A 23,016-nucleotide genomic window follows, 5' to 3' on the forward strand; every position below is an offset into this window, starting at 1 on the left:
AAAAAATAAAAACAAAAAACAAAAAAACAAAACAAAATTAGAAAAAGGTATTATAAAAAAAGGTTTTGTGCTATCACCGTCCAACAACAACAAAGCCCCAGCCAAAGCTGCTACTAGCCACCACCATCGCAGGAATTGACCAACCGATTCATCTGAATTATCGCTTCTGCAACCCATCTCTTCCACCGCCACGCAGCCCACCTCTTCCACCACCGCGCAGTTGGCCTTCTTTGCATCTTCCTCTGTCCCATTTGTCGTACCTACGTCGCTGCTCCTATGCAACAAACCATCGCAGCCACTAACCTATAGCATTCACCTCATCCCTTTCTAATCCCCTTTCACTACTCCATGCATCAATCACACCATCGTCACGCCCTATCAAAATCTTAATCATTGCTGCCATACATTCGATTAAACCACCATTACTAAATATTGAAACGTCGCAACCGTTTAACTATAGGCGGGAAGCTCATAACAAATACCAAATAATTTTAATCCAATCCTTTAAATACAATATTTATAAAAGGGTTAAAATATACCAAAATTTACATTGCAGATTGGAAGGTAGGTTGTACAGTAGCTACAAAAAAAATTGTGTACCTTCTGTCTTTGAGCATAGTTAGCTAATTTCGAGAGTGAATTGTGCGAGAAGGAACAAGTTTATATATATATATATATATATATATATAAGTACAAGGTTGGGCCTCTTTGTTAATTAAAACATTATAGCATCTAATCACCCCACAAATAAAACATGTATGGCAAATATTAAAAGGGACATGAAAGGTACTAAGAACTATATTGGAAGTAAGAAATCAAAATAATTATAATCCAATGTCAATCAGTGGTTTAAGAAATATAAAGTAATATATATTACTTTTTATTAAATTATAAATTATAAAGTTAAAAACAGAGATTATACAATTAAAAGATATAAGTACACAATAATTAGTGGAACATATAGGGAAGGTAATTCATAAAGTGTTAAAAGTCCTTCAAATAAAAAGGCATCTTATTATATTTCGAAGATGTCTCGTACAAAGAATATATAAAGTTTAAAAAAAGGGTCAAAAAGTACTTTAAGTCTTGTAAAAAAAATGTAAAGGTATTAAGGATTACCAAGGAAGACATTGTTAAGTTATTTATAAAATCAAAGGAAATAATTATTATATTTCTAAGATCATAACGGTTATTTTTGAAAGTATAAAAGAGGAATATTTTTAAAAACCCTAGGTTCATCCCAAAGAAGCAAAATGGAGCGTAATACGGAAAGGAAGGCCGGAAAATTCCCAAAAACTTCATATAACTATGCCTTGGTGCTATTTAGAATTAAAGGGTCTATTGCGGGAAAAGATGTTACTATCACTATCTCGTCAGCCGAAGATAAAAATTACATAAAACCTAAAATCGCAAACCAATTAGTGATTCCCGAGTCAAATATAATCGAAAAATTAGACTGTTATAACAATAAAAAATATGAAATAACCAATTTACAATTAAACATTGGAGATTATGCATTCATATCATAATTCTCAGTTCAAAACCTATGGAGCGATCAAGGTGACATTATTTTAGGTTCACCCTAGATGGCAACCCTAAGTTCCTTCATCCTGAATACGAAGAAGAAGTTTTTGACATTTTCTTACAAAAAGAAAACAATAACGCTACATGATGTTAAAGTGAAGCCAAATGTAGTAATACCAGAAGACATACTAGATATCTCAAAAGTAATTTTTCAAGAAGGTAAAAAAGTACTGCAAAATAAAGACCATAGTGAAAAACCACTAATGCAAATTAAGAAGCTCAAAAAGGACAAGAAGTCGTTAAAAAACAAGTTAGAACATTATATTCAAGAGGAATTATCGAAGTCGCCAATCGTAACAACTCCGGTTGAAGATAAAGGAACGATTATCGAACCAATCCATACCACAACTCATAAAGAGGATAAGTCAGTTGAAGGAAAAATACTCACATCTTGCAATTCAGATGATGAAAATTCCAAATGAAGATTTTGTACCTAACTCAACAACCGCGCTACCAGAAGAAAATAAAAAAATTGCCACACCTAATAAGGAAAAGTCAAACCAAAAGAATTCCCTATCGACATCTAAATCACGAAAGTAGACAACTCAATCAAGCTACGTATTTGTACCATTCAAAATAGAAACAACAATCTGATGTTCCAAAGAATATTGAAGTAAGCTCAATCCAATCCAGTGATAACAATTCATCACAAATTTCCGTAATCGAAAGATTCCACAAAAGATTAATTTAGGATGGTCAGATCTTTTTTTTGTGTGACAATTTTATATATCACTTCAAGGATCTTATCAACTTGTATCAACAAAAATGACAGTTTTGAGACGAGAAAACATTCAAAACAGAAAAAGAGATCAAGCGTTTTCATCAGCAAGCTTTGACGACAAAGCTTTTTGAGGAGGAAGGCAATGTTATGAATAAAATATATATAAAAATAATATAAATATAAATAATGATGATAGTTGTAATAATGATTAGTTTATTAGTAATTAGTACCGAAAAGGCATGTCTAAATGGGGCATGACCTTCCATGAAGAGGTACCTGTCTAGGGTATATATGCAAGCCCTCATACTCATTTGTACATCATTCTCATTCACACATTTAATATATAATATTTGTATCCTCAATGGATATCGTCATATTCCAAGTCTTCTGCAGTATTTAACTTGAAAAACAAACTTTGTTCGTTCCATAATTTTTCTTTTCTTGATACTAATGCCCGAATGGGTCTTTTACAATGTGACAAGGACTTTGAATCATGTAAACCCTAGGAGCATTAAATGAATACTTGACCTAATGACAAATAACTTGAGTATGAACCCCATGCTTTACAAAAAAAAATGTTCTTTACATCATTTTTTTTCTTCTTTTGATTGATAAATAAAAATTACATCATGACATGAGTCAAATGACAATTATGAAGACTGAAACTAGTTATATTCTTCAACATACCAGTTATTTTTTCTATTTATGTAACATATTGATAACAATTTGTATTGTGTGCTTGTACATTGTGTTTTATAATCACACAAGCACACAATACCCCCAATCAGCCCATGAAGGGAAAATATGTCACAAGCAAAATTTGATCCCGAGTGGGCAGGATAACAATTTCTCCTCTCAACCACCCAAGCTAGACCCGATTGACAATTGCAAACTCCATACTTATAGTTTAATCCTTTAGATTATTATCTGTCAAGGCTCTGGCTTGTAATAGATCATGTGTGTTTACAAAAACATTTGATTATTTACATATGCATATCACTATCTTGATGTCTGAACGATAGATTTGATCATGTAAGGAATTGTCTCACTTTTTTTTGTCAAACATTGAATATTTCATATATTTCATAGTATGACAAAGTTTTATTAAGATTTTAATAGATTGAATCATATTTAACCAGAGGAATACTATTGCATAAGATAATTATATTAACGTCAAGCAAATAACCACAAAAGTCAGTCAACCAATACAACGAATACAAATACAATATGGGACTGTGAAAGCAACTCCTATGACAATGCTGAAGGCCACAAAGATGAAAAAGAGAGAAGCACAAGTATCTCGCTTTGCTATACTTTAGCAGTCTTCCTGAAGATACAAAAGTCTAAGTGCAATAGTATAATAGGGAGGTCAGAGACTGGAGATCCTGGTCTTGAGAGAGAGAGAGAGAGAGAGGATGTCACGGCCTGGTAACCCTGATTGGCGCAAGGGAGGAACCAAGGAGGCGTCGTATAGGGTCATTGAAAGCAAGTCAAGAACTTGTTTCCATGATAAGTCCTGGGGGCACCAAAGATTTAATAAAATAAAAGTATAATATAACATTCAAACAAATATGGTTATAACAAGGAATTTTGTAACATTCATGTAACATATGTTTAGGAATCAAAAATTAATAAATAAGAACTTACCAACCCATCATCACTATATGTAGCCACAGCAAACTTCTGGTCATAGTTGTAATCCTTCGTGAGAAGATCTACAAGCCATTTCGATGAATGTTGTCAAAACATCTATTTATTACAAACTTCAAAATATACCAAATATAAAGCTTTTCAAGAACATAAAAGGTAATTACATCAAACTACAGTGTTCATCTTTCTTCAATTGCAAGAAACATTGTCCTAAATTCTAATAGTACAAAACTGTAACAAATAAAATACTGCAAAGATATATTTCAAAAAAATCACTGCAATAATAAATCAAAAAAAAATGTATAGTGCAATTATGGTCACTTAATATGTCCCTGCATATACAGCCTATGTAATCAAATTAAACAAAACAAGTAAATATACAGAAGTTTTACATATAGTGATCACAGTGTTGGGTTCAACTAATCACTCAACAACTAATGATGCTACTAATAGTCTGAATAGTTCCCTAAATTTTAGCAGACACAATATTTTGAATTAAGTACAATGCCAAAAATGCAACTTTTAGAAATTGCCAGAAAGGAGGGAAAAGGAGGGGCTGTGCTTCCTCACCCACAGAACTCGTACCCCAACCCTAATAGATTTGACTGGCATGAGAACACTATATTGGCAATGTAGAAGACCAAGGAGACTGGTTTAGAATTTGAGGTGTCAGCCCAGGTACCATTGATGCATCGCATAGTTGTCTGTGCAAGTTATGGTTTGTGGCAGCAGTGGTTCACCTAGGCCTTGTAGGTTTTGGATTGTGTCAGTCACTTGCCTATGTCTTCACAGGCTGTAGCAGCATCAATTTGCATATGGCTCTATTCATTGTCTCAATGTTGTACAAGTGAAGAGGTTCATTGCAGACATAGTCTCATTTCAGAAAAAACTCATGCTACACTGTTTTCTGGTCTGTGATGCATGTTTTTTTCCAAAAACCCAACCCAGTGAATGCACACATTATCTGGTATTAGGTGACTGCGCAGATTGGAGATTCTGCTTCACTTCATTGGGATGCACAACTGCTTCTCAAGGTCGCCTTCCAACAACGATTTGTTCATTGGGATTTCAAGGCTTTGGTAGTGTGCTCTCCCCAGCACACCTATGCAGCTTAATTATGGGGTCAACTTTTATGGTTTAGGCCATATGGTTCTCTATTGTATTGTTGGTCAAGATCATGTTGGTCCCTTGGATGGCATCTTATGTTTTGTAAAGGGATGATCTGTCTAGTGTATCAGTTTTTGCTTTAGAGACCATGCATCTGTTTTTGTTAGGGAAAGACCCCCTGTACTTTGTCTTGCTGACTACAAGCTATGATTGTCAATTTCAAGTTTTGGCATTGAGTCATAAACTACTCTGTGGCATATACCCTTATCTGCCCTTTTTTGTAAATGCTCCTATATATGTATTTGACTTCATTCGTTTCAATGATCGATATTTCAAGTATATCTCAAAAATATAAAAATTGCCATGTTGGAATTTTCAACAATGAATCTGCCCTAGGAATATTCAGTGCTAAGCTTCAGCAAGTTCATGACTAAATCTTTTGGTTCCAGAGCTGTGTGTTTGGCAGGCCTGGCCACATAAACGACCAGGCCATTAAAAACACATAGGAAGAACCCAAAAAATGTGTCAAAAATTCATCACCCACTAAACTGTTGTAAATCTGGCCAGGTTTTAGACTTTTTTTTGATATGGTTGCAGTCCTGAATGGCCGACTGGACATCTCAAAGGACCACATAGATTAGAGAGAGGAGATCATGGAGAGCAATGAAAAGGAGGCAGGAAGTCATCAGAAGCTACAACCAATACCAAGCACAATGAAGCAATTTTGCATGAGAGCTTGGAAGACAAGGACATACAATGCAGTTTTGGATGTGCATGAAGAAACAAAAGAATTAAAGAGTGAAGAGGGCATGCAAGAGCAGGAATCCACTGGCAAGGATGCCCCTCTGATTCAGGAAGCAACAAAGACCAAAGGAAGCAAGGGTGAACTTCGCACTCCATCATATGTTAAAGCTACAAGGAAGCAGTTTAGCTCTCCACCGTTTACAAGAGGCAGGAAATCCAATGAGACAAAGAAATGGGATCTCAGTTCTCACTTGCCAAATGAGGCTACATCTTGGGCGTTCAGATGACATTTTGGTATGTACTTTTGATGTATTTTTATATGTAAGCAGTTCATGAAACGATTCACAAGCATTCTAAGAGGGCGTGTTAATTGAAGTTAGAGATGAAAGGGTTCTGGTAAATTTAGAAGTGCACTATATTTGGCAAAAGAACCTGCATGTGAAGCTAAGGCGCAGTCTTAATATCTCTTAGTGTTGACTTAGGAAAATTATCTAATTTTCCTATAATTTTCCTATAGTCAAAAATACTAAATCGAACTGAGCATGCATGGAGATTTTACCTCAGTTCCACTTCAGTTCAGTGAGGTAGTTTGACTCGAGTTCAAGAGACCAATTCGCTTGAGTTCAAGATGTCAGTTAGACTTGAGTTCAGTGAGGCAGTTCGACTTGGGTTTAAGGTGCCAGTTCGCTTGAGTTGAAGAGCAGTTCAATCCTATAAAGAGAAGAGCGCAAACTTGGTGAATCATATGATTATGCACTAGCGAGAATTTGTGTTTTGAGCTCAGGAAAATAGTTCTAGATCAGCACGTGAGGTCAGGTAGAGCACATCACTTAAGTAGGCCGGGATAGCTTGCACAAAGAGGCAATTCAACCTGTACAGTTGGTATAGCTGCGCAAGAGAGAAGCCAAATTGGTCTAGGGTGTGTGGGATATTTTGTTGAGGAACAAAGAGTAAGAAGGGAATTTTTCCCAAGTGATTTGTAATTAATTACTGAGATTTTTCAAGTCAGATCAATAAAAACACAAATTAGCAGGTTCTCCCCAGTTTGGGTTTCCTGGGTATTTTTGGTGTTTTGCTAATTGTATGCTTGTGTCTTCATAAATTTATTTTCCACTGCAATTTTGTTAGAATACTCAATATATTTGATCAATGAATTTCACAATTCAATTTCTAGTTCTTGCATCTCATAATACTGTTCAAATTAGTTGTTAGTTATTAGAAAACTAACAATAACAAGGACAATAATCAACAACATCTTATTTTCTATGAAAATCAGAGCAACAACACACCAAGATTTCAATATTACATAATGATCAATGCTATTGGCCAATGGGGCACCCTTAATGTAAAACAAAAGTAATTACCATGCTTAGAAAGATAGTTTGCATTACAAACTTACATATAAAATGATTATCATTTCCATATGCTTGAGTGTAGCATCAAACAATAATAGATTGTAACAAATTTAGCCCAATGGACTAGCTAGAGTGGTTGACTGATTTGAACCTCACACACAAGGTCTCAAGGTCAACCCTAGGGCTACCTACTTTTGTTCCATGCCTCACTCAATGCTCCCAAAAGATCAAGTACCATTATCAATGCCAACCAATTTACACTAGGCACCATCCACAAAATGCAAGGAAGGGCCCAGGGGTTTCCGCAATGGGTCTTTCCTAGGAAAAAAATAGACTGCATTCAACAATCATGCACATATGCATAAACTTGACATTGTAAACAAGGGGAGGCAAGAGGTAGTATGAGTGTTGTTGTGATTTTTTATGCCTAAGGAGCACAAACAACACATTCACAATGCACCCTTGAAGCATTGGTCACAATTTCCATTGAGAAGCAGATTAGACCATTTCCTTGTCTCTAACATCTTCCTTTGTTGCAATAATCTAGCCAAATCCTCTATCCTTCCCTGGAATGGCTCTGATCACCGCCCCATTCGTCTTGATCTTTCCTCTCCCATTAATTATGGCCCCATCCCTTTCAGATACAACACCATCTTGAACCAAAACCCTGACTTCCGTGAAGTGGTCGCTCAATCTCGATGCACAAGAGTTGAAGGCAATCGCATTCAGATCTGGGAAACCAAGATTAAGAGGTTCAAAACCTACCTTAAATCCTTGGTGAAATCCTCTAAGCTCACCAGCGAGACCTCCATCCAAGAAGTAGAAAAATCCATTGAACTCTTCCACTCCCCCATGTAGGCAAAGCCAACCTCTGAGGATATTTTGTCTCAGGGCAAGGTCCTTTTTGACAAATATCACTCTCTCTTGAAAAATGAGGAAGAAAAATGGAGACTCAAATCTCGTAGCTTGTGGCTCCAAGGAGGAGATCAAAATACTAAAAAATTTCCACAAACAAGCAAAAAAACGAGAGAGGAAAATAAATATTCATGAGATTGAAGTGAATGACACCAAGATAAATGATTTTCGGCAAATAAAGGAAGCAGTGATAGATTTCTTCAAAAATATCTACTCCCAATAGGCTCCCTCCTTAGAGGAAGTTGAGCTCTATATGTTGGAACACACACGTCAAGCTATCTCCGAGGAAATGAACAGAAGGCTCACGCTCCTCCCATCTGAGGAAGAGATGCAAAGAATTGCCTTTTCCTTCCACTCAAACAAAGCCCCTGGTCCAGACGGGTTTTCAACAAATTTCTATCAAAATTTATGGGACTTCTGCTAAAAGATTAGCTACTCACTTAAGAATCAGTGCATGGGAGGAGGAATAACTTCGTCATTCATGGCCTTAATCCCAAAGAAAACAACCCCTCCTCCTTCCACGGATTCAGGCCCATCTCCCTGTGCAACGTCTCCTACAAAGTAATCTCCAAAATCCTGGTTGATAGACTAAAGCAGCTCCTCCCTGCGAGCATATCTGAGAATCGAGGAGGCTTTGTCCCAGGCAAGCAAATTTTCGACAACATGATCTTGGTGCAAGAGACCATTTTTTCTAGTAGAGTAATAGGTGATAAAGGGATGGCCATCACGCTGGATACGGTGAACACTTTTGATCGTGTTAGGCACGGGTTCCTCTTCAAAAGATTGCGTAGGCTAGGGTTCAACAGTACCTTCATGTTGTGAAATCTAGGGTCAGCTAGATTAGGTGATTTCTCTTACTTTGATAACTACTTGTGATGTATTTTTACTTAACTTGATTCGCTTCTTTCACTTGATTATTATTAGTGTTATTTATCATTAAACTACCAAAGAATAAAATCAATGAGACAATAGGTCACAAGATGTAGGCGATCAGCCAGAGACAAAACCTCTCCAACTGAGAGGAAAACTCACCAAAATTATTTCTCTTCTTATAGACCTTCAATTGACAAATTCCAAGACCTTTAACCCTTGACCAAGAACCTCCAAGTCACGCCTTTCTTTTGACCTTCAACGACTTCTTTTACAACTTCGACCTATCCAGCAACTTCTTCTGCAACTTCGACCTATCCAGCAGCTTGCTTCTACAACTTCAACCTATCCAGCAACTTGCTTCTACAACTTCGTCCAGCCCAGCAAATTCTTTTGCAACTTTGTCTGCTACTTCGTCTAGCCCAGCAAATTCTTCTGCAACTTTGTAGAGCCCAACAAATTCTTTTGCAACTATAGAAACCCTAACAAAAGAGAGAGAGAGATCCAAAACTTGCTTAAGTGAGTGTGTAAATGAGGTCAAATTTCTTCTTATTTATAGGCTTGTGAGGGGTACGAATTTCTAGGTTTAGGTTGACTTGTCCATTCATGTAGGCCAACTTGATCTTTGTGCCATGACGAGGCCTTGGAGGGTCTTTTTTACTCTATTTTGACTCAAATAAATTTTCTTTACAATATGTAACATGCCCAAATGGGTCTTCAATACATGGCAATGACTCAATTGACTTTATGACAAACCTAGAAGCACTCAAACGGTGTTTGACCTAAAAGTAAATTTCCCTTGAGCATGAAACCCATGCCTCAAGAATAACAATAATAAATTTATTTTTCTTTTTTCATTAAATACATAGAATCATGATTACATATGTCATTATGAATACCGAACCTAGTTACATATTTCAACACTCCCTCTTAACTAGGGAGGTATTCATAATCCATACAAGGTACTTGGACATTTTCAATCTGAAGAATTCTCATAAGAAGAGTCGAATTGGTAACCCATCTATTTAGCATCATATCAACCACCATTGTCACATAGCAAGACCTTGACTAACAGCTCTATCACTCCACAGGATCAGAGCACAATGTTGGCGAGACCAATGATTTATAGACACGTGCATCATTGTCTCTCAAGGAACATACCCCACCCAGGTGTTCACAAGATATGTCCTTCCAGAACTATTCTTATCATGGATTCACATTCCTCAAGGAATATCGGTCCTTCAAAACTCCTCTTATCTTGGATGCGCTACCACATCCTCAAAGAGTATCGAATGTCAGATGTTGACTAAGAGCTCTATCTCTCCACAAGATCAGAGCACAATGTTGGCGAGACCAATGATTTATAGACACCTGCATCATTGTCTCTCTAGGAACATACCCCACCAAGGTGTTCACAAGATATGTCCTTCCAAGACTATTTTTCTCATGGATTCACATTCCTCAAGGAATATCGGTCCTTCAAGACTCCTCTTATCTTGGATACCCTACCACATCCTCAAAGAGTATCGAATGTCAGATGCTTACCCAATCCTCCATTATTTTCTTCCCAAGTGAAGACAAGAATGATGTGTCTATCTCTCCCTCTCAACCAGGGAGGATATACCCATTCCTATGAAGGAATGTACCCATTCCTATAAAAGCAATGTACCCAAGCTCCCTCTTAACCAGGGACTTGCTTCCAGCAACTTTCTGCTCTAGGTGGAGATCATGGGACCTTCGATGTCATGAATTTCATTTTTATGGAGCCTTATCTTGTAGGGCATCAACCATTCATCACTTTCTTTATGTCAGTGATGTCATCCTCCTCATCAAAAAGTGATCTTCTTGTCCATGTCTAGTCTTCATACAACTACCTTTTCCACATGATGTATCCATCAGGATATTCCATCATACCACATGAGTGCTAGTTGTAGGTGACATCCACCATTCTTCTTTGGTAGCCTTGCATTAACCTATCCAGATGTTATTCAAAAACCAAAAATCAAAATCAAAATTACCTTTTTATGATGGCCTTTCATCATGACATCTGCTGCTAGAGACATCAACATCCTACATATTCATAAACACATCTCCAAGACTTTCAATGTCAAGGGCCTTCTTTTTTTCAGACTTTATCAAGGTCTTCATACCTTTCCTATGGAGATGTCCTATCAGATTCATCGGATGTTGATTGCTTTCTCCTTAGTTGCATCTTTCACGATCTCTTCATTTTCTCTTTATTCACATATTACTTCCCAGGAACTCTCAATCATAGTTCATTTATTTTTGTCAACCACCTCATATTCCATATGACGACATATTATGTTAATTTCATCTAGTTAATATGTGAACCATGCCTTCATGCATATTTCCAACGAAAGAGATCCCTTGTCTTCGACCATGCTCATGAGGTAGAGCATTCATTCATACTATCTGCAACTATATGATGACATGACTCAATCTTATCAAATACATGCATACATAACTCATTTCTTCTTTTTGGTCAATCTAGACTTCCTTCGGCAACTTACTTGATTGAAACTTGAAAGTACTTCAACCAACTTGACTTGCTGCACTCCTTTATCATCATTCCATCATCCCATGAATCCCATACAAGATGAACTCAGCGAGACACTTACTTCTTCCAAGAGAGGTGAGCCTTTTAATGAACATTCTAACGGACGATCTTGATTATCCTCATCCTGCAAATGCTCCTTCCTAATGATGATGATACATGATGAGCTCTTTCTGTGCTAGGTGACTTTTTCTTTTTCCATAAGTACTACTTATGCTTTCAATGAGGTTACCAAGAGCTACATTATTTCTATTATGACTGTTGCAACCATATAGAGTCCTACTTTAGCTATGATGTCATGAGCTCTTGCTTTAATCTTATGCTTCTAGTATGATGCCATCCTCTATTAAGATAAATCTCGTCATAATGCTCCTTATCTTGACTACCATGGTGGAGGTCTTTTCACCTTCCATTTCTCCTTGCTATGTATTGGAGGAACCCTAATAGTGAAGATCTATCCCTTTGGATTTCTTCTCATCGGGTTCTTCCACTTCTTCGGTGATATGAGCTTCATTTCTTTCTTTCTTCTTGTTGTCCTTCTTGAATTTCGGACAACCTCTCTTGTGATGCCTATATTCCTAATAGTCATAGCATTGGATCTTCGACATATCCTTCCAACCTTCCTTTTCTCTTAGTCATGGTAGCAAATGCTTAAACTTGTTCACCTGGTCCCACATCACTTTTTGCTTTTAACCTAGTTCCTTCAATCTTCTATAGATGCTTGATTCATTGAGCATCACAATGGTCATTTCTTTGTTGGACATTATTTCACCCAACTCTTGCAGTTGGTCTCATATTTCTGACACCCTCATGAAGTATGAGGCTATTCCTTCTTCCTTTGATATCTTTATATGACTTCTTCAGTGTTGCTTACGGAGAATAATTCTACTAACTTCTCGTAGATTTCTCTTGATGTCTCTAACTTTGCTACATATAGAATGAGGGGATCCTTAATTCTATAAGAATCCTTTGAGCCCTTATTTCCCCTTTCATGCATTTTTTTGTTAGAGCTTGAGCTTCTTCCTCTGGAGGTTTAGTCACTGAACCCTTCACATGCTCAATGACTTCATTTTCTATGACGATTAAATTTATCCTTTTCTTCCATGCAAGAAAGTTTGACGACCCAACCAATTTGTTGCTTTCCTTGCAAAATGAAGTCATTCTGACAGATTCAAATATAGATGTAAAGATACTTACTTGTCAAGTGAAGATGCTCCTTGATGTTAATATCTTCAACTTGATGCCTTCTTGATTTTGATGATGATAGAAGATGTATTCTTGATGAATATGTCTTCCTTCAAAAGTGATCCTCCAACGAGAGGGATATCACCTTGATTCCTCAATGGTGATGATTACGCTTCTTCCTCCTTCTCTAGAATGTAGAGACTCTTACATGCTTCAATGTGTAGTTCTTCTATGGATTAGCTAGAGTTTTGAGGTCTTCTTAATTCACGCTTGTTAAACTTACAACTTCAGATTTCGACCCTTCTTCAGAATTTTGGCTTCTTGTTGTAGGACTTGCAATTTCGACTTCTTCTGTAGAAACCCTAGTTCATACGTGTGACTAGAAGATGGACGGATTTGTCTCCTTTCCCCATCGCTTGAGATGGAACCTTCTTCTTATTAATTTGGCTTGCAAGGGAGATTTCTTTTTGCCCCAAAACTTCGCTTTCTTGGAGTAACTTATACTTCAGAATTTTTCACTGTAAGGTGAAGCCCTAATCTTCACATGTGTGGAGGAATATAGTCCAAATACAAATCTAAGATGCTTCACTTCTCCTTCTTCTTTCTTTGTTAGGTATTAGACTTCTTTTTCTCTCTTGATCGAACTTCTTAATGCCTCTTAGATGCTTTTTCTCTCTTGATCGAACTTCTTAATGCTTCTTAGATGCTTTTTCTCTCTTGATTGAACTTCTTAATGCTTCTTAGATGCTTTTCTTCAATCCTTGAGTGTCCTTTATTGAGCTTCCCCTTCCTTGACTTGTCACCTTAGGTCTAATACCATGTTGAGAAATCTAGGGGCAGCTAGATTAGGTGATTTCTCTTACTTTGATAATTGCTTGTGATGTAATTTTACTTAACTTGATTAGCTTCTTTCACTTGATTATTATTAGTGTTATTTATCATCAAACAACTACCAAACAATAAAATCAACGAGACAATAGGACACAAGATGTAGGTGATCAGCCAGGGCCAAAACCTCTCCAACTGAGAGGAAAACCCACCAAAATTCTCTCTTCTTATAGACCTTCAGTTGACAAATTCCAAGATCTTTGACTCTTGACCAAGAACCTTTAAGTCACACCTTGCTTTTGACCTTCGACAACTTCTTTTAAAACTTCGACTTGTCCAGCAGCTTCTTTCGCAACTTCGACCTACCCGCAGATTGCTTCTGCAACTTCGACCTGTCTAGCAACTTCCTCTGCAACTTCATCTAGCCCAGCAAATTCTTTTGCAACTTCGTCTAGCCTAGCAGATTCTTCCACAACTTCGTTTAGCCCAGCAAATCCTTTTGCAACTTTGTCTAGCACAGCAAATTCTTCTACAACTTCGTCTAGCCCAGCGAATTCTTCTACAACTGTAGAAACCCTAACAAAAGAGAGAGAGAGAGAGACCCAAAACTTCGATCTTCTTCGTCCTTTTCGAGCGTCAATCTTGAGAAATCGAACTTGCTTGAGTGAGTGTGCAAATGAGGTCAAATTTCTTCTTATTTATAGGCTTGTGAGGGGTACGAATTGCTATCTTTAGGCCGACTTGTCCCTTCATGTAGGCCAACTTGATCTTTGTGCCATGACAAGGTCTTGGAGGGTCTTTTGACTCTATTTTGACTCAATTAAATTTTCTTTACAATATGTAACATGCCCAAATGGGTCTTCAATACATGACAATGACTCAACTGACTTTATGACAAACCTAGAAACACTCAATGGGTGCTTGACCTAAAAATAAATTTCCCTTGAGCATGAAACCCATGCCTCAAGAATAACAATAATAAATTTATTTTTCTCTTTTCATTAAATACATAAAATCATGATTACATATGTCATTATGAAGACCAAACCTAGTTACATATTTCAAAACTTCATCCAGTGGATATTGCTTTGCATCAGCTCCCCATGGATCACTCCCCTGATCAATGGCAAGGCCACTAGATTCTTCCAGGCTTCTAGGGGCCTACGTCAAGGGTGCCCCTTGTCTCCTTTCCTGTACATTCTTATAGTCGACTCGCTAAGTAGGAGACTTAAATATGGATGCAGCATCTCGCATCTTCCTAGTTTGTGATACACTCCTTCATCCAAAAGTGCAAATCATGCTCATTTCCCCAACGATACCATCTTGTTGGGTGGAGCCTCGATGACTATAGCAAGGGAGGGCTAACCAATTTATAGACACGGGGGATAAGCTAAGGCGATTTAGAGCAATTTTGGATAAATTCTTGGATGACACGGGGAGGGCTAACCAATTTAGCTAGATCTCAAATATTTACTTGGAACATCTTAGCGGGTTTGCGCCTCCAAATCCGAGCGATTTTTGGATTCAATGCCATAGAGGGATGGAAAAACTTCAAATACCTAGGAATTCCTTTCCTTCTCAAATCTATCTCCTCTCAAGCTTGGCAACTTGTAATTGCGAAAATTAAAAATAAATTTTAGTCGTGGGGGGCTAAATGGCTCACTCTTGCAAGTCTAATTGTTCTTATCAAATTAGTTCAGTCGGTTATCCCTCTATACCAAATTTTTGCCTTACTAGCTCCTCAATCCATCTTACAAGCTCTAGGGAAGGTTATTCGCAAATTTCTCTTGGAAGGACCAAAAAGTTCCATTTGATAAACAGGGCCACAATGTGCACCCCAAAAGACCATGGAGGCTTGGGGATCAGAGACCCAGCTCTAATGAACCAGGCTATAGGTGCAAAGCTGGCTTGGAAAATAAGAACAAATAAGGAACCTAGTGGTCTCGAGCAAATATGGGCAGTCGATTAGAGAAGGTCACGGTATTCCATCTCGCCTTTGCTCTCCAACTTGGAAGTTGATTGCAGCCTCGAAAGATCTAATTACAAGCCATCTCAGTTGGACCCCCGGAAATGGATCCTCAATTCACCTCTGGACAAATTCTATCCTGAACTGTCCCCTTCTTCTCAACTTTGAAGACCTGAGGCCTCTTCATCAGTACATCCAAGAGAGGACGTTCACTGGCATTTCTAAATGGAAGGGAAATGGAACATGGGAACACTGGCTCCTTGAGAATGTCCCTCCTAATCTCAAGAGTCAGGTGGATCTTCTTAAAATTAGGTTACAGGTTGTGCACCAACAAACCGAATGGAGAATGACACGCTAGGAAGGAAAGCACACTCATAAAGTGTGAAGACCAAATATGAAGAGCTACTTTTCTCATCGCAGATTCTACCAAGATCCTCCACATGGAAAAAACTCTAGGTGAACAATGTTATTCCTAAGGTAAAAACATTTTGTTGGACCCTTCTTCATAAAAAAATTCTAACCATAGAAAATCTTAGAAAAAGAGGGATTTATGGCCCCTCTCAATGCCCTCTCTGCAAACAACACGAAGATTACATTCCCCATCTCTTCCTCTTTTGTCCTTTCTCTTCTAATGTATGGATTTTGGCCTTGGGTCCACTATCTCCCTGCCTAGTAAAGTCCTCTGACGTTGTAGCCTTCATTAAGGGTTGGCACAAGCATTACTCTAGGTCCTTTGATGGGAAACCTGCTTTGAAATGGATCTAGTCGTCTTCCAAAATTTATCTGTTGGCAAATTTGGCTTTCAAGAATTAGTGTAATTTTTGAAGATGTCTACATCTTTGCCAGATCCAATGCCATGTTAGCTCTCTCGCTCTGTTCAGAATTCGATAATCCCACTCTTCCCCGGTCGATTCAAACAGAATGCACAATTATCAGAAATTGGACACTCAGACTCCCTGATGAGGAATTTGCAGAATGGATCTCCCAACAAAAGACGTGAATCTTATTTTTTGATGGAGCTTCTAAAAAGAATCTAAGGGTGGCAAGAGGGGGAGGGATTCTTCTCAATCTCGAAGGAAAACTGGGAGTTCAGTATGCCTGGGGGCTTATCCATAGATCAAACAACCTTGCGAAGATGTATGAGCTGTTTTGCAGCCTCCAGATAACCAAGAATTGGAATGTTTCCTCAATAGTAATTATTGGTGACTCTCATTACCATCCAGCACCTCCTCAAAGGCTCTAATCTGGCGAACAATCAAATCTCCCTCCTTTACAGAATTAAAGCCTTGTTGAAGGACTTCTCTTCTAAATCTTATTTTCATATCCTCAGAGGGAAAAATAAGGAAGCAGACTTGCAAGCTAACACAACTTGGCAGCTAGAAGCAGGGCAATGGGAGATGAATGGCTCAACAAGTTGGCGAGTTGTCCCATGAAGAGCATAAGTATGCACTTTGGGCCTCCCTTCCTAAAGGGACATTTGGAAACAAGAACAAGGATCAAATAGACATAAACTATAAATTGTCTCCTCTATCTCTTTCAATTTCCTGCATCTCTCCCCTAATCAATATCAAGTTCAGATGATGGCGTCGAAACTACATCATGTATCGCAGAATGAATGAATGTCATCAATCTGGCATTTTGCTAGCTGATGTCATACAAGCTGCAAGGACAGAGACATGCTGAAAATGGATCTCCTCCCACGCCTTGGCCTCTATTTTGAAGGTGTCCAGACTGATCGTAATCAAAACAAGGAGGAATCACAAATATCCTGAAGCGTGGGATTTGACCTGCATAGATGAGGCCTTCAAGATCGAAATGGATGGGTGGCGAAGGTCTCAGTCAGATCGAAATTTTGAAAATGTGAGCAATCGAAATAAATCAATCGAAACAGAGAACAGTCACCACAGTTGCTATGGTGTTTGTGAGTGGTTCCCTTGGCTTGTTTCCTTCCAATCTTTTGATCGGTCTAATTGTGCTCGGCACGCTGACATTGACCCCCCTGGGTGTGAAGGTGCAGTGCCTATCCTCTTCATCATCCAAGTGTGGAATGATTAGGCTCTCAATTTGGTGGTTGGCTCGTCCTCATCGGTTGCAATGGAAAAGGTTAATAGTCCAGAAAACCAGCATGGAGTGCCCATAAATTTCTCTCTTTGGGATAGAGAAAGGCCTGCACAAGATGGGCTCTTCATTCTCACCAGCATATGATATATTAGCTTTCTCCTCAGACGGTCAACGACGTGTTAAGGGACTTCCTGGGTCAAGCCATCTTCTTCTTCAGGCGTGACACTCTTGCATCTTTGAAACAAGTCTATCAGTCATCCTCTGCGTTTATTCTCTCTGCTTTAATTCACCCACAAAAGATTACTGCATCATGGGACCGGTCTTTAGTTCATTGGGAAGACATGGCAAATCGAGATACACCACCTCATGCTTTGGGGGGGCATATCAATGCCTGTTTTGCCCTCGCCCACAAATTGAAGGGAATCCGGAAATCAATGAAATTAAGCAATAGGTAAACCAACAATCAGAGCACATCCTCTTCCTCCGTGAAGAATTCCAGAAGCAGAAAGCACTGTTAACACGATTAAAAGAAGAAATGGATTAGTTCCATTGCCAATATGCAAATTTTCAAGCCTAGAGAAATGCAGACGAGGATCACAGCACCGACCCACCTAGTTAATCCATGACATCACAATGCAAATGTGTCCTGGTTTATGGCAATTTTGTAGAATCTATAGTTGCAGCAGTTTTTGTTTCATGTATGATCAAGGTAGGCACGTAGAAGAAATTTTTGAATATCCATTAAAGATGTACTCAGAACAGATAACATCTCTACACCACATGTAAACTTTTCCCGGGTTTCTTCCTGCATTCCGAGTGCAGATTTAATGAAAAAGGCCTAATCATCCTTGTTAAGGAAAAATCCATTGAGAACTTCAAACCTTGAAAATTTTAACGAAAAAAACACATGAAAGAAGATTTCTAATTAAAGTTAGCTTTATCCTAATTGAAAACAAAAACAACATGGATTGTAGGAAGAGTTTAGGGAAAAAAACAAGATGACTATAAAATAAGCTAGTGTGTAAAGATTAGGGTGCATCTTGCAAGAAATACATCATTCACTCTTTGCCTTCCTCTCAAGGTTGGTTCTTAAAAGTACAATTTTGTGCTCTTCATGTCACCCACAATTGACGATTATAAGAATTGTTCCTAGAACTGCATAATCAAATGACTAAGAAAATTACTCCCTCCCACCCCCATGTCAATTGTGTTGATGTTTGTAGCTCAAGCAAGTACTTATGCATAGGCCTATGTGTCAAGGAGTCTGGAAGTCACCTAATTGACTCTTAACCTTAGAAATTACTTTATTTATTAAAGTAATTTCTTTTTGTTGAAAATAGCAACAAGAAATGATAAAAATAGAATCCAGAAATTCCAATTTTAATTTGTCCTTGAATTAAAATTGTTAATTAAATTCGAATTTAGTCTCACCAGCTGCTTGGAAATAATTAATTAATTCATTATGGAAATAATTAATTAATTCAGTTGGAGAAATTCAAGTTAGAAGTCTTTCTGAAGTCATGCAAGAGTTATCCCTTAAATTAAGGAGATTATACCTTAATTAAGGAGATAAGATTGAGTCATATTTGAGTTGTAATTAGTTAGCTCAGTTTACTGAGTCAAGTCCAGTTAAATTAATTCCAAACTGTTTAAGGAACTAATTGTGAGTTATCAGTCAGTTGATGCATGCATGCACTCAACTAGTGTACTCCAGATAACTAAAGATTCCCTCATCAGAAACTCATGCATGTCTATTCTATGAAGGACCCAGTTGAGCTAAATGTCAAGGACAGTGTACTATCAGTTGCATGTTTTCTCCTATAAAGGAAACTCATGCATGCAGTCAAGGTAAGGTTCCTTCAGGATTGCGCAGTTCTGACAGTGTGTTAGAGCAGTGTGTGAGAGCAATGTTACATTGGGTGAAGGAGATCATCCCAGAGGTAACTGCGCAAGGAAATAGGAGCTTGGAGGGCAAAGGAGAAGGCTTGTGAGAAGCTTTGATTGCCTGTGAGCATCCAAGAGGATTGTACTGAGAGCTGGCTAGCTGTGAGAGCTAAGGCTTTGTATAATTCTAATGTATTTCCACCTTGTATGATAATACAAAGAGTGGGGTTTTTAGCTGAGGCTTTCCCCTGAGTATTTTCTAGTTTCATGTGCATTGATTCTTCTTCTTCTAGTTATATGTGTTCAGCTTGATCTTGCTCAATCTTTAAACTTCCGCAAAGCAAATTGATAGTAAAAGTAGGTTATAGTATTTTGCTTTGGTACATTGCATTATCGGGTTAATCTACAGTCAGATTTTCTACATAGATGTCAGCGGTAGATTTATAGAGAATTTGCAGGAAATTCTACACTTTTTTTTTAAAAGTAAGTTAATCTAATGAAATGCAAAGGTTATTTGCATTAGTGAATTAGATAAATGAAAATCACAATCGTTGATCTCAAATGATGATGAGATTTAATCTCAACCGTCAATCCTTTGGAAATTATGGTTGTTGGTTTAGTTATAACTCAAACTTATAAAAAGAAAGTTGGGCTAGGAGAGGACACATTGTGAGAGAAGAAAATCTCAATGATTGGGGTCAAGAAGGCTTTTCATCCAAGTACCACAGAAAACAGCAAGGGAATTTTCTGCAGCAAGAGATCATTCCCAGCAGGTACCAACAGCAGATCCGTACAGCAGAATTACACAGGCCAAACCACACATGCAAGTTCAGGAGGGCACAGGACAATAGCACTACCTCACACGTCGCAAATCACACATGGGAGTCACATGTGGGAGAGCAGGGCACATAACAGCAGCGCATGAGTCACAAGTGCAGGCCATACAGCCATACATGCATGGTCATACAGGTGCAGCAGCAAATTTGCAAGACAAGGGGTCAATCCAGAAAATTTCAGAGGCTCGTACAGCCCGTACAGGTGCCCAGAATTTCTCCAAAGAATTTATGAATATTCTTGTAGCTTGTATATTTTTCAATGGGAAAATTTTCCCAAGTTGGGAAAGCCATTGTAAGCTTGGAAGTTATTTGAATGAGAAGCTGAATTTTGAAGGACAATTTTTTATGGGTATTCGTGCAATGAGATTGGCTCACTATTTTGCTTCCACTGAAAATTAAATTTATTAGTTAAAATCCCAGTAGTACATTTTGTTCAGCAAGCTATAAAAAAAAAATTAAAATCAGCGAGGGATTTTGCTAGGAAATAATTTGTCAGTTACTGGGGTTTAGAAAATTTAATAAATTGGGTTTAGCTTAAGTAGTAGTGAGGAAAAGTTGTTACCCTCCCCACTCGTTCAAATCCCACTTTGTGACATGTTGCTCTTAGTGAGCCAATTGTTGATGAACAATATCTAATCTAGTCATGAGTTATTAACCTAGCCTTGTGCCCTGAAGAATCTAGGATTTACCCTAGGTACCATCCTCAATATGAGGGAAAGTGCTTGGAAGATTTCCCCCGAGATATGTTACCTCAAAAAAAAAAAAACGAAATCAAATAAAATAATTTGAAAAAAAATTACCGCCCTCCATTTAAATATGACATGACAAGGACTGCAAAGTAAAGCCCTTAAAGCAAGATATTGGAGGAGGAATTACAAGCCTTTTCATCTAGTAAATGGTTTAATACACTGACCACAAAGGAACTCTTGAATGATTAACAAACTGACCCCAAAGGAAGTCGTGAATAATTACTTAGATATGACAAAGGAGGGCCCAATATTTCCCTTCAAAACACATGCCCTCAAGACAAAAATCCAGATACCCGAATTGACAACTAGTCACCAAATACACTAAATTTTATCGATAGATCTCAAAATTTGGTGAATTTTATACAGTCCTGAACAAATTTGTTGAAGTTAGTCAAATTTATTCAAGTAAATTGAATTAGCTAAGATTTGAACTGAAGTTAAATAAATTAGTTTAAATTTGAATTACATGTTTCCTTATGCTTGATCCCAAATTTTATCACATAATTTTACAATACCAAATTTTTTCCAGACTTTATGATTGTCAAGCATGAACACAAACATGAACCAAGACAAATATCTACAAATTCATGAGTTATGGCTATCGTAAAAACCCTTACAGAGCTTTTACAAGCCAGAGTCGAAGATGAAGCAATCTAAACAAGCCATGCCACAGAAGAAAGAAAGATGGTCGGATCACCTATTTCATGCCACAGGATTTTGATTTTGAGCTGGCAAACCTCAAGGTTCAAATGTAAATACCCTGCTTCTGAGGCAACCCCATTCTCGCCATAGCTTGTGGGGTCCGCCATGGCCACTACAGATAAAGGACTGGCAGAGCTCAAAGGGCCAGGGAAGCAGAGGAAATTAGCATATCCGTTTATGGTTTTGTTATAATGCGTATGGAATTACAGTTCTACCCTGTAGAGGTTACCTGCATAGATAATTAGTTAGAAAGGTAAGACTGTTCCAAATACAAAAATGATTTACTATCAGTATTTGTGATTCCCCTGTTGAGGGATACATAATCTCTTGTAATATGGTCTGTTCATGGTGGTTTACTAGGCAAGCTTATTTTCCTGTGCAACAGAACAAGAAAAACTTTACCCTAAACCTACCCAGCCATAACATACTCAAGCATGTCTTCAAAGACAAAACCGTTTGTATTTCTAGTTTTGGCTTAAGGCATGAATCTTGGCAAATGATGTTCAGGAATATATTAAATAAGCTATATCATTTATGTTTTCAGTCCTTCACACTTATCCATAGCACTTAGCCACAAAATAGTGAGCAGCAGGAGGCAGAGAAAATAAAATATATTTAATACAGCTTCAGTTTTGGTTTTTGACTTAAAGACTACTGCAGGTCAGCAGATATCCGATATACCATTTCCAGTTTTGGTTTATGATATTCAATCTTGGCAAGTGATGTTCAGGATTATAGGTTTCCAGTTTTGGGCGTTGCCTTCTAAGTTCTGATATTGTACATTGGCATAGGTAGCCAGACATATCACATCAACTTGTAAATTTGTAAAGTCTTTGAATCATGAAATATCTTTTGCAATGTTTTAACTTTTAAGCAATAAGTGTTTTTCTTTATATTATCCATGGATTTATTTCTTCATATGGATATGGTGTCTCATGCACGAATTGGCAAACACAATTTCTTAAAATGCTGCACCTACACATGCAAACCCCAGTGGCTATGCATCAGGAATCCTTTGTAAAGAAGAGGTACAATAATCAATGTTTTAAAACTCAGACTCGGACTCGGTATCAATTGAGGGTCAACTTGGACTCGGACGCGGACTTCGATTGTCTCAGACCAATCTGATTTCAATGATTCAATTTACAAAAAAATATTTTAAAGATTCCAAACCATGATTCCAAAAAATTATTGAAATTTTGAAAGAAAGCATTATGGATAAATGAGCAAGAACATTTAAATGACAAGCAATGTTCCACCATCGCTTATATCGGGATCCAGAAT

General features: G+C 37.7%; 1 protein-coding gene across 1 annotated transcript in view; it reads right to left on the bottom strand.

Moving 5' to 3' along the window:
- Positions 1-23,016, bottom strand: part of VDAC2 (voltage dependent anion channel 2) — a 65,368-nt gene that overhangs the window by 38,839 nt on the left and 3,513 nt on the right. Inside the window, exon 2 of the mRNA XM_089424486.1 lies at positions 3,953-4,020. Coding sequence (XP_089280612.1) covers positions 3,953-4,020 — 68 coding nt within the window. The remainder of the gene's footprint in view (positions 1-3,952; positions 4,021-23,016) is intronic.

Source organism: Pinus tabuliformis, chromosome 6 (genome assembly GCF_031772625.1).
Source record: "Pinus tabuliformis cultivar Carrire ecotype Pingquan chromosome 6, CPIR1, whole genome shotgun sequence".
Lineage (NCBI taxonomy): Eukaryota > Viridiplantae > Streptophyta > Pinopsida > Pinales > Pinaceae > Pinus > Pinus tabuliformis.